We start from the raw sequence: 12,732 nt of genomic DNA on the forward strand, positions 1-12,732 counted from the left end.
CCAGCAGTATTATGGCCTATGTTTTAACCATTCTTCTCTCTTTGAATTTCACTCTACCTCTTTGTCATCAGAACTCTTCACCAAGTTACATCTCTGTATTGTATATTGGCTTGTATATTGCTATTATTAGTACATGGAGGGTTTCTTTGGTGTTGTCAAATTTGTGCAAGTGGTTTGCTTTTTTACACCGTGAATGACGCCAAGGACAGGGTCATGTGTTTTCCACATATAGTACAATGCTATTCAAAGGCTGACAACAAAGATGAAGTCAGTTGTGAGGTTAGTACATTTCTCTTGTCAAATGCCTCCACTAACGAGGTAGAATCTTGCTAAAAATAATTTTCCTCATTCTTGAAAATCTGTCACACTGCTGGGTTCGCTAGTGACACCCCCAGTGTATAACACCACAGATAACAGAAGAGTCAGCAGTTGTTCTTGACACAATAGAATGTGTTGCCTGTCTATGAACCTGGAGACCAGGAGACTTGCAGAGAGGGGAGGGAGTGAAAAAAGAAATCAAAACTGATATCTATTGTGAATACTCCCAGGAGCCACATAATAGACGCATATTTCTGATCTTACCTCAGAATTGTCTTCAGCTTTGCAGATCGTCTTCAGAGAAGATAGACGAACTTCAGCTAAAGAATTCAAAGCTTATGGAAGAGAGAGGTCTTCTCTTGTCTTTTTTGCGGGCTGGGGACCCAAATCATGAGTTTTTTTTTAAAGCTGTTTGTCCACTTCAGATGTTGATCTGAAACCCAGTATCTGATCTGAAGCCCAGTTTATTCAGGGCTGTCCCCTGAAATGTTGAGGTAACTGAGGTTTCACTTTATATCTGTTGAAAGGGGTTTTATTGGTACACTGAGAACATCTGCCACTGCTTCTTCATGTATCTTGAACGTTGTATATTGATGGGAAACTTTGCTTAAATATAGATCAGATTTGGAGAATAGCAGTAGTTACTATGCCGAGCCTTACGTGGGCTGAAGAAAACATTATTATTCTATGAATCATCATCTGGATACAAGAATTCAAAACCAGAGGGAGCCATGTACTTGGGCATTTTAATAAATACATGGTTTTAAAATCTCTAGTTGCTTATTTTTCTCATTATATATCTGGTATGGGAAATGAGTTAGAATGAGTTTGTTTTTTCTATGTCTATTCTTGCCTCCTGTTCATAATTTATCTTCAGTTGCTAATGCTCTAATTCTCTCAACATATTATAGCTGTTCTGTAGTGTTACCAAAAGTATAACAGCTTTGGTCATGACAGATGCCTTTCAAACCAAGCAATGTTTCTAACTTTGTGGGGTTTTTATTACTTTTGTAACGTAGAGTAGTATCTTTGATTGTTGTCTTGTGTTTGCCCTTGATTACCGAGTGGGGTTCCATATACTGAACACACAATCTTCAGTGAGTACAAAAGAAGTGGTTTTAAAAAGTAGTTTTTCACGTACCCTTTCATTTTTCTGATAGATATTTTCTCTGAAATGTGACAAGCTGTCAGTCTCCTCTGTTTTCAAAAGTCTTTTTTTAATTACTTGGTCTGGTAAACTGTGTATTTCTAAGAGCTTCTTAACTTGCACTCTAAAAGCAGAAAAGGGCAAAGCTTCAGAATAGGTACAGCTTTGGGTGACTGAGTTAAAGTTCTTGCCAAGCTGCCAACTCATCTGGATGACTGAAAATTTCCCACCGTCCTTCCAGTCTTGAAGATTGTGTCCCTCACAAAGCTGCTGCCATTGCTGTTTCTGGATTCTGAGTTGTTGTATTGCAGGTTTCCTTAGATTGTTAGTGTCACTTAAGCCCTCCTACAAGATGAAACATAAGTAGAGAAACTAGGAGGCTGTGCTTCCCCCTTCCCTTTGTGTTTCTAACGTCTTACAGTCGTCCCCCCTCCTTTTTTAATGTGAATGTTGAGAGCCTCCAGTCCTACACTTAGTCACCATGCATCTAAGAACACTGGGCCAATAACAAAAATAACTTGTAATTAGTACCGTTTCCGTGTCTCAGCAATTACATCTTTTGTTTTTTCTGGAAAACAGAATAAGCTAATGAATATTTAACAATAGTTTGATGTAATATTGGAAGAATTAACAAAAGACTGATATTTGTTAAGAATTGTGTAACTCACCAGTGTGAGATCATGTATGCTGTATGTGAAACATAAATTCATCCCAGGCTTCACGATACTAGCTGCAGGTAATGTTTAATATTCCTCTTTCCGTTATTCTTGTCTCTGTTTCTAACAGCTGTTTTTAAATGCTAACAATAAGGTGGCAGACAAGAGTGAAAAAGACCTTGCCAACAAATTACTGACCGAAATGAATGGGGACCAGGTACCTACACAATTTTGCTTCACTTGAAGCCAAGACAGAGTAGCAGTCAGTGGGAAAAGTGATTCCTGTACTTTACCTTATCCAGATGGATGAGTTCTGACTGCTGCACAGACCTATGCTTGTTGTCTTTGGAAAGTAATCTTTTATGATAAGCAAATTACACCCATGACTTCACATGTATGGAGATGCTTCAAATTTTAAAAATATTAAGTACAAATTGTGCTCCTTTTAATCTGAGGAGGGTGAAGTACAGGAATAGAATCCCAGTATCAATGCTATCAACCTGGTGGTGATTTCGTTTTTTCTTTTTTGCTTCTTTGTCTCCGCACGGTGGTCTATTGGGTTCTGGGGCTTTGTTTGTGAATCTGTATGGTTGTAGTTGATGTCCTGATTCTTTGCTTGTCATCGAGAACAGATGTTCACAATACAATGGACAGGCTGAATGTGGGAGGTGAGAAGAGTCTGTCTTGAATTTCCATTAGCATAATGGAAAACATCAAATGCAAATTCTTATTGTACCACTCCGTATAGTAGTATGGAGGATGTTACTGATTTGTTCTCATTTAAATAGATAATGCATTGCTGAGCACAGGAAAGTATGTAGTCTAGAAATCTTGATTCTGTTTAAAAATAGCCAATTCTATTGGTAACTCAGTGTGAGGATCTACATGTAAACATTTATTCACTAACATTGTCTTCTGATTTTGACTTCTCATTGTCCAATATGCAATATAGTATTTCAGAGACTGTAAACTTGACCAGTGGAACTGTGCAAATGAACAGACTCCATGTGACAAAGGGACCTGCTGGTATATGGCACATAATTTTCTGTTAATAAATTATCATGAAAAATATCAGTATTCAGAGGAATTAACTAATAGAAAACATAAAAGGGAAAGGATTATTTGAGACTCATTTGGTTTGGAAGCAGAGTTTCATCCTCTGGGATGGATGTAAGAGACGATGAAGTTATTGGACTGTGCTGGTATAACTAATCACTTCTAATGTGTGTGTGTGTTGCTTTGGTATGTGCAGGAGCCTGCACTGAGATTAAAATGATGTTCATCTCCATTTGTTTAAAGAACTGATTGTCAGAAAGCTATACACACTGCAGTGCACACATACAGTACAAGGGGTTGGTTACTTCCTTTTCCTCCCTCCCTCTTGAGATTGTCCATTAACAGCATGAGGAAAGTTTGTACTTTTGTCCATCAGAACCTTTTACTGTAATGTGTGTGAATGCTTCTTTCCTCTTCTTGAACTACATGGCTAGTTTTCTGTCATTGTGTCCTTTCTTGTAGGTTGTGGTGTCATGAAATCCATGTTGGTGGGGAGATGATTGTAAAGCATGTTAATTAACTTTGGTTTTCATCCAGGCAGAAGTGCGCAGAATACCCTTCAGAGAAGAATTCTATTTAATATGTTTGTAAATAACACCTGCCTCTGTTGCTTTCAGGTGTTTCAGGGACAACTAGACTGCTTGGCAGTATCCACCATTCAAGCCCTTACAGCAGTGTTGCACAAATCTCCAGCTGCAAAGGTAAGCATACACACTCATAGGTCTGTTTATGGCAGCCATCTTTCTCATTTCTTGTTAAACATTTTAATGTAAAACCTTGAAGAATTGTTCTTATGATTATTATTATTTATTGACAGCCGGCCACAACCAGATCAAGAAACCCTTTGTGCTTTTTTTCCTCATGCTCTTCTTATGGACATCATCATAATTTGGGCTGGACATTAATTTAATTTTATGTAAAGTTGGAATATGATTTCTGGGATTAGAGCTGATTTAATTGGATAATAAAAGACAGAAATTTGAAAAACTGAGTGTAAAGTAATATTCTCTGACAACCTTTTCCTGCAATGAAAATTGCCCTAAATCCCATAAATGTTTGAAGGGGCACCTACGTACTCCACATTTTATGTGAATTTTTCAACAGTGACTTTTTTGCCTCTCACTACTTTATTCCAGAGGCACTTTACATAAATCCTGTTTCTTCCAACAAATTCACTCATATTTAAAAATGTGTTTTCCACATTGTACAAATAACAATTGAAAATACCCGTGCAAAGGGAAGGGAATTCACTTAATAGGATGTAACTGCTGTTCATTAACTAGTAAATAGATGTATATAACTGTGTAGATTTTACTGCTTGAGAGTTGTTTTCCATAAATTCAGTGCAAGGTAACCAGTTTTCAGAATACTTTCCCATATTTAATAAAGTTTCTATCTTAAATATTTCTCTAATATGATTAAATTAAGACATTTTTCTAGGAAAATATTTTACTTCTGCACCTACTTGTGTTTGTTTTATCTTTATTCTGTAGGTTCAACTCAATAGAACAATTGGTTTTTTTGTAATAAACTAAAAAGACTAACATTTTGAAGTATATTAAAACAATTGTACTGGAGATTTTGTTTATGGTCTATAACAAGTAAAATGAAGCTCTTTTCTATGCCTGTGCACTTCTGTTGTAATTTGGCAGCTAGAATTAAAACATTTATTCAGCTACAGAAAATATTTCTGCATGACATATTATGTGCAGTAATGTCATAAATCCATAACTATAGGGCCTAATCCAAAACTCGTTGAAGTCAATCAAAAGACTATCCTTCACTTCTTTAGCCTTCAGATAAGGTTTGTAGTATGTTCTCATAAAGGGTAACCTAACAATAGAGCTAGTTTTGTGTTAGATGAGACCCCATTATTGCAGGTAAGTAATTAGCCACTAGAGTTTAGTTGTGTCTGTCTTTTATTATCACCAACAGAAGTTGGTCCAATAATTACCTCCCCAGCCTTGTCTCTCTAATATTCTGGACTGACACAACTACAACTGCACTGCATACTTTTATTAATGTTACTATTTTTTTTCCTCTTCAGGAGGTCTTTAAAGAGCGGATTGGTTATGCACATATCTATGAAGTACTAAAATCTCTGGGTCAGCCCTCGCGAGAGTTGCTAGAAGAACTTATGAATATGGTGAGACGTGCTTGTTTTGAACATTATCTAAAATGGCTGCACTCCTAGACAGCTTTTCTGCCCCTATTTCGTTGTAGTAGGCCAGTAGTTCATCTTTGTGTTCTGTGCTCTTTTTCTCCAGGCTGCTGAAGGTGATCACATGTCCGTTGGAATTTTGGGCATTAGTAATGTCCAGCCCTTATTGCTGCTTATCCAGTGGCTTCCAGAGCTAGAGTCACATGACCTGCAGATCTTCATCTCAAATTGGTTGAAGCGAATCTGCTGTATTAACAGGCAGAGTCGTGCCACGTGTGTCAATGCAAACATGGTCATCTGCATCATTGAGACATTAAACTTCCATTCTTCACTCCATCGCACTTGTGCAGAGAACCTGATTGCCCTCCAGGGTTCTTTGGGAAGTCAATCGATGAGCTCTGAAGAATTGCATCGACTAATGCGACTCTTGAGGACTAATGAACCAAAGCAGTCTCACCCTTACGTCATCCCTGTGATGCGTGCAATTCTGGCAATGGCTCGGAAGCAAGGCCTGGACAGTGCCATGCAATATTTCAACTTGTCCCCCAGCATGGCAGGAATTGCTGTGCCACCTATTCACAAATGGCCAGGGTCTGCATTTTCCTTCAATGCTTGGCTATGCCTAGACCAGGACCAAGTTACACCTGACATCACCAGCAAGGGAGGAGGCAAGAGGAAGCAACTATACAGGTATGCTTGCTGTGATTACTTTGGTAATATGCATCCCATGGCATTCTTGGTAGCGATGCTTATATTTATATAGCACATTTCATCCCAAAATACTTGATAAATTGAATATCAGTTGAGTTTGTAAACAGGAATGGCTTCATCCACCACCGAAGAAATGACTATGCTACAGGAATAGCCATGCAAATGCATGGTTAAGGGTTTCTGTATTGGAATAATTATACTGCTAGTGTGGATAGGAAGGTGCAATTCTATAACTATATTAAGATTAAATTATTTGGGTAATGCATATTAACATATGTTTTCATCCATGATGGCAGTAAAAAAAAAAAAAAGGACCCCCGAATTGTGACGGGTAACCATGCATTAGCATAGTTCTTGTAGCATATAGGGGCTATACAATGTAACTGCCTCTGGTTTTAATATAGTTATTCAATAGCAAACAAATGCAAAAATTCAGGATAATACCTGAAAAATATCCTTTTCTAACTGGAACTGCAGGGGGAAATTTCTGAGTTTGGAATTTGGCCAAGACAGCACTTTAACCCTTTTCTCATATAAGCAAAGCCGTAGATTGACTCATTTTAATAACCAGAAGTGGTTGTTTATATCTTATCTGAACTACAGGCCCTCCAGCAGCACAGAGCTCCATAATAATATGCTGGGGTATTAGTATAGTACTGACTTGGTTAAAAGTGCCATCTGCTTAACTCCCAAAACCATTTCTTTCATTTTTTTAAAAGGTCTCCTGAAATCTGATGGTATTACAGCATAAGGAGAAATGGCTGCAGTTGGATTTGGACTTGATGGTGCTAGAATAGTAGTTTGCATTTTTAGTCATGAAATTGAATTTAGAATATGATGTATTCTAGTGTGTGGTGGAGACAGGGTATCCTATGTTATGCTGCATATCCTGCTTGCTGGATAAGGATTGGTGTTGGCTACTCAGATGAAGTTCTAAGATGCTTGATTGAAGGGAATATTATAGCAAATAGGAAATAGATAACAAGAATAAATGAATGATTGATTAAAACACAGGTGGTTACTTTGCTTTGTTTCAGTGGAAAATGTTTTTTTTAAATATACAACAGAAAAGACTGAGCTTGCTGCTATCTCCATGCTTTGTGGTCTCTATGTGCATTATTAGGTGAATGGCAGACACCACAGATTTGGTCGACTTAATGTACCCACTCTACGCACGTGCACTGCATTCATCATTTGAAAACTTCTTACGTCTACTTTAAGATGAAGTATGATGTGGAGCTGTCAAGTGGTGCCATTACCTGAGAAGCGAGGGCTGAACAATTCAGTGACCACTTTGAAATATTTGCATTTTTTTCTATTAGTTGAATGATTCTGTGTATTATTTCAAGATGTAAAATTGGATTTTTTTTGTGACCTCAATGCATCACAACAATTGTAGAACTGTAGGACTGGAAGGAACCTTGGTAGGTCATCTAGTCCAGTCCCCTGCACTCAAGGTAGGACTAAGTAATAACTAGACCATTCCTGACAGGTGTTTGTCTAACCTGTTCTGAAAAACCTCCAAAGACAGTGATTCTACAACCACCCTAGGCAATTTGTTCCAGTGCTTAACTGCCCTGACAGTTAAGAAGCTTTTCCTAATGTCCAATGTAAACCTCCCTTGCTGCAATTTAGGCCCACTGCTTCTTGTCCTACCCTCGGAGGTTAAGGAGAACAATTTTTCATCCTGCTCCTTGTAACAACCTTTTACGTACTTGAAAACTGTTACCATGTCCCCTCCGTCTTTTCTTCTCCAGACTAAACAAACCCAATCTTTACCATCTTTCCTTGTAGGTCATATTTTCTTTAATCATTTCTGTTGCCCTCCTCTGAACTTACTCCAGTTTGTCCACATCTTTCCTGCAATGTGGTGCCCAGAACTAGATGCAATTCTCCAATTGAGGCCTTGTCAGTGTGGCGTAGAGTGGAAGAATTACTTCTCATGTCTTGCCTACAGCCCTCCTGCTGATATATGCCAGAATGATGTTTGCTCTTTATTTAGTTATTAAGTTAGTTATTTAGCAACAGTGTTACAGTATAGACTCATATTTAGCTTGTGAGCCACTATACATCCCATATCTCTTTCCACGGTACTCCTTCCTGGGCAGTCATTTCCCATTTTGTATATGTGCAATTGATTGTTTCTTCCTAAGAAAAGCACTTTGCATTTATCCTTAGTGAATTTCATCCTATTTTCTTCATACCATTTCTCCAGTTTGTCCAGATATTTTGATTTTTAATCCTACCCTTCAAAGCACTTGCAACCGCTCCCATCTTGATACTGTCCACAGACTTTGAGTATATGCTCTATGCCATAATAATTTATGAAGATATTTAATATAACCAGACCCAGGACCAATCCCTGCAATACCCCTACTCCTGAGGGAATTATGCGCCAAAAATTATGCACACAATATTTTAAAATTCTGCAGATTTTATTTGTCAATAAAATGTGGCTCCAGCATGGCAGTGAGGGGCACGGGCCACTGGCTGCATTGAGGTGGAAGATCATCCTGAAGCCCCCACCTCCCCCAATATAGGGACTCTGAAGTGAGGCTGCACCTGACCCTGACACAGTGCAAGGGCTGGGTCTGTCCCAGAAACACCCCAGGGCCCTGCCCCTATGTACCAGATGTACCAGGCATGGGTAGGGAGGCTGAGCCCAGCAGGATCCAAGTGTGGAGGGGCTTAGTGTGGGGGGGATCCAGGTGTGGGTTGAGAGGTTTCTTTGTGGGGCGATCTGGGTGTGGACAGCTCAGTGGGAGATCTGGATGCAAAGGGGCTCATTAGGGCATTCTGGGTGCGGGGGCAATGGGACTCTGCAGGGGATCCAGGTGATGGTGGTCAGGCTCAGCGGGGGGTAGGAGGGGTCTGGGGGTGGGGAGATGGGGCTTGGCTGGGAGGTCTGGGGGTGGGAATTCAATGGTGGGGGTCTGAGTGCAGGGGGAGTGGAGCTTGATGGGGTGGAGGTCCAGGTGCAGCTGGTTGGGGCTCAGTGGGGTGCGGGTCTGGCCGTAGGGGGGCTCATCGGAGGGGTCCAGGGGTAGGGCTTGGCCGGCTAAGGGTTCAATGGGCCTGCTGAATGGGGGAGCCCCAGCTGCTTCTGAGGCAATGCCGCATGCCGGGATCCTACTTACCCCCCGTGATTCCCCTATCCCCGTTTCTTCTCCATCCCCCTCCCCTCACACCCACGTTCCCCTCCCCCTTCCCTTATTTCCCCCACCCCCGCTTACCCAGCCCCACCACAGGAACTTACTGGATTGAAGAGAATGCCACCTCTGCCCTCAACTCCTTCACCCTTACTCCCAGAGCCCAGCAATCACTTCTGATCTGCTCAGGGTCGTACCTCATATGTATATGAGTGCCCACATAAATGATTAGCATGGGTTAGCAGTCAAAGAGCTAGATGATTTTCGACGATCCCTGTGGAAGAAGTATTGCAAGAGGATAAAGCAAAATCTAATAATAAATTTGTATAGGTATCATTGAAATGTAATAGCACCAGTGACATTTCTAGTACAAGTCTTGGGCTTCTTCACCACCTCTGTGATGGACTTTGCTATTTCACCATTGGAAAAGCCTCCAGCAAGAAGGAGTGTTTGTGTCATGTGCTCTCAGGTGCTTTTTGAACCCTAGATTCACAGAGGAATTTTACAGGTGACTGCTTGTTGGATGCCATGTTTAGAAACTTTTCCCATGGTGGCACAGAGGGCATCCACCAATCACCTGGTATTTCTTGCATCCAACCTTAGGTCATGTCCAGCACTGTCTTTCTGCAGTTTTCACAGAGATACCGTTGTCATATCTGTCAGACTTTGATTACAGAATTAGCGTTGTCAGCTGCTTTAGGACCTGCCTTGAGTACTCAGGAGCCAGTTCATGGAATGTGGGAAATTTGTCTCCAGCTATCATTTGTATGACAGCCCTGGCATCTCTGATCTACGCTGTCCTGGCATCTCCGTTTTTTTGTTGTATGCTCTTAGCTCATGAATTCTTTCTGCTTAGCGCTTCCAGCTGATGCCCTAATTGAACTTTTTTGTTTTTATTGCTCCATCAGCATGGAAGAGGAACATAGGCACAGGTCCTATTGGGTGACTAAGAACAGTTCCCCTTGGAATATCACCGCTACATCTTGCTAAGGACAAGGCTCTGCAGGAAAAAAAATTCTTTGAACTGACAGCTGCTGTGATTTCTCTTCCCTTGCCACTTACATTTGGTCATCTTGACCATATCAGTAAATATTTTGATGTCAGATTTCTTGACTGGGCTACATGTCCCATCAGAATCAAGTGCACGTCTCTCATCTCTCTCCATTTGTCCTTCACCAACATTTTCTGTTTTCAGTAGAGACTTGTGTACATCCTATGTTACATGCAGTCCAGTAGATATGTTGATAAGCACCACAGGATATGATTCATTGTCATACAGTAAGATCTGTAACATACTCTTTTTTTTTCCCTCTTCAGTGAGAAGGCGAGACTAGTTTGTGGACTTTTTCTTCACTGTTTCTTGTTAGGCCACTTCTTTCTCTCATAGCCTTTGCATATTCATAATATGAAGCTGTGTAATCCCATCTTTAGCCCTAATACTGACATATGCATAAGTGTCACTGAATTAAAAAGCTTTTAAAAAGAAATTATAATATTTCAAAAGATAGCACTGCACATAAGCTACATAGGCAATTACAAATTAAAACATTCTAGCAGGCAGACTAGATGCTACATTATATCTATAATAGCTTCCAAATGAAGCATTACATTAAGAATTCATGTACATTTATATCTACCCACTATCCCATACAAACTATGGGCATGCATTCTACTGCTACTGGTACACAGTCTTCAGTGTGGGACTGATATGGTCAGCAAATTTCAACTGAAAACTGTGGATAACTGTTATAACTTCTGAGATACTTTGACAATCAAGAATATGTGATGTCAAAACATTTAATGGTAGTATGTTAAGGACAAACGCAAAGTACTCCACTTAGGAAGGAACAATCAGTTGCTCACATACAAAATGGGAAATGACTGCCTAGGAAGGAGTACTGTGGAAAGGGATCTGGGGGCCATAGTGGATCACAAGCTAAATATGAGTCAACAGTGTAATGCTGTTTTTAAAAACAAAAAACCAAAAAAAACCAAAAACCAAGACCACATCATTCTGGGATGTATTAGCAGGAGTAATATAAGCAAGACACGGGAAGTAATTCTTCTGCTCTACTCCGAGCTGATTAGGCCTCAACTGGAGTATTGTGTCTAGTTCTGGGTGCCGTGTTTCAGGAAAGATGTGGACAAATTGGAGAAAGTTCAGAGAAGAGCAACAAAAATGATTAAAGGTCTAGAAAACATGACCTATGGGTAAGATTGAAAAAATTGGGTTTGTTTAGTCTGGTGAAGAGAAGCCTGAGAGGGGACATGATAGCAGTTTTCAAGTACATAAATGGTTGTTACAAGGAGGAGGGAGAAAAATAGTTCTTCTTAACCTCCGAGGATAGGACAAGAAGCAATGGGCTTAAATTGCAGCAAGGGTGATTTAGGCTGGACATTAGGAAAAACTTCCTAACTGTGAGGGTGGTTAAACACAAGAATAAATTGCCTTGAGAGGTTCTGGAATCTCCATCACTGGGGATTTTTAAGAGCAGGTTGGACAAACACCTATCAGGATGGTCTAGATAATACTTAGTCCTGCTTTAAGTGCAGGGGATTGACTAGATGACCTCTTGAGGTCCCTTCCAGTTCTATGATTCCATGATTCCAAAATGTTGATATTTTCCATTTTTGTCATGTTATACAGCTGCACCATTTCTTGAGGGGGAGGAGAAACTTGCCTATGCAAAACCAATAAAAAGTTGTTTGGTAGCTTTGACCAAGAAGCACCATATTAAGGTGTTAAAATTAATTTGAACAGTAAAAATTGTAAGTGTAGTCATGTTGCAGTGTGTCTGGAATTGTGCAAAAAATGAGACTTTTTCATTTACCTCATGTACAGGCTTACAGCACCACTTGACAGCTCCTCAGTATACCTCATCTAAACATACATAAAATAAACTTTCAAATTATGTGTGGTGTGTAGGGTGGGTACATTAAACTCCAAAATTATGGACCTTTTTTGAGAATTGCTGCACACTTATATAGCTTTCACTTAATATAGATGCACCATCTGTTTGTTCTGTAAGCGCCAGGATTAATAACAATTGTAGTGAAAATTCTTCTCATAATAACCATGTTTGAGGGAATGTAACAGGCTTTGACAATAATTTTTTCACATATTTTTCCTAATGAAGTGTTCAAGGTATGAAAAGAGCCTAAAGCCATATCTGCACTAGAAGAGCTGGCAAGCCCTCCTACTGTAGCTTCTACTGGCAAAGAAGTGCTTTTGTCAGTATAGCTTATACCAGTTGGTGAGCAAAATAAGCTATACCAGCAAAAGCACTTTGATGCCAGTGTAACCGCATCTACATTTGGGCTTCTGCCAGTATAGAAATGTTGCAAAAGATTACCCCATCCCCATTCCCATGACATTACTTTACCAGCAAAAATTTCAGTTGTGGACCTGACCAAAAAATTCCCTATAACAATTTCAAACTTCATGCAATTTCTGTCAAAATGGTTTCTGAAAAAGTGTTAGAAATAAAAGCACCAGTATAGAAGGATAGTTACTTTTGTGTATAATGTGAATTT

General features: G+C 39.8%; 1 protein-coding gene across 3 annotated transcripts in view; it reads left to right on the forward strand.

The window, feature by feature from the left end:
- NBEAL1 (neurobeachin like 1) overlaps window positions 1–12,732 on the forward strand; it is a 126,262-nt gene that overhangs the window by 41,458 nt on the left and 72,072 nt on the right. For 2 of the 3 annotated variants that reach the window (XM_043525735.1, XM_043525736.1), the window contains exons 11-14: window positions 2,252–2,338; window positions 3,795–3,878; window positions 5,225–5,323; window positions 5,445–6,028. In XM_043525735.1, the coding sequence (XP_043381670.1) occupies window positions 2,252–2,338; window positions 3,795–3,878; window positions 5,225–5,323; window positions 5,445–6,028 (854 nt within the window). The remainder of the gene's footprint in view (window positions 1–2,251; window positions 2,339–3,794; window positions 3,879–5,224; window positions 5,324–5,444; window positions 6,029–12,732) is intronic. The other variant, XM_037913057.2, reaches the window with a different exon arrangement.

The sequence above is a fragment of the Chelonia mydas genome, chromosome 11, assembly GCF_015237465.2.
Source record: "Chelonia mydas isolate rCheMyd1 chromosome 11, rCheMyd1.pri.v2, whole genome shotgun sequence".
Lineage (NCBI taxonomy): Eukaryota > Metazoa > Chordata > Testudines > Cheloniidae > Chelonia > Chelonia mydas.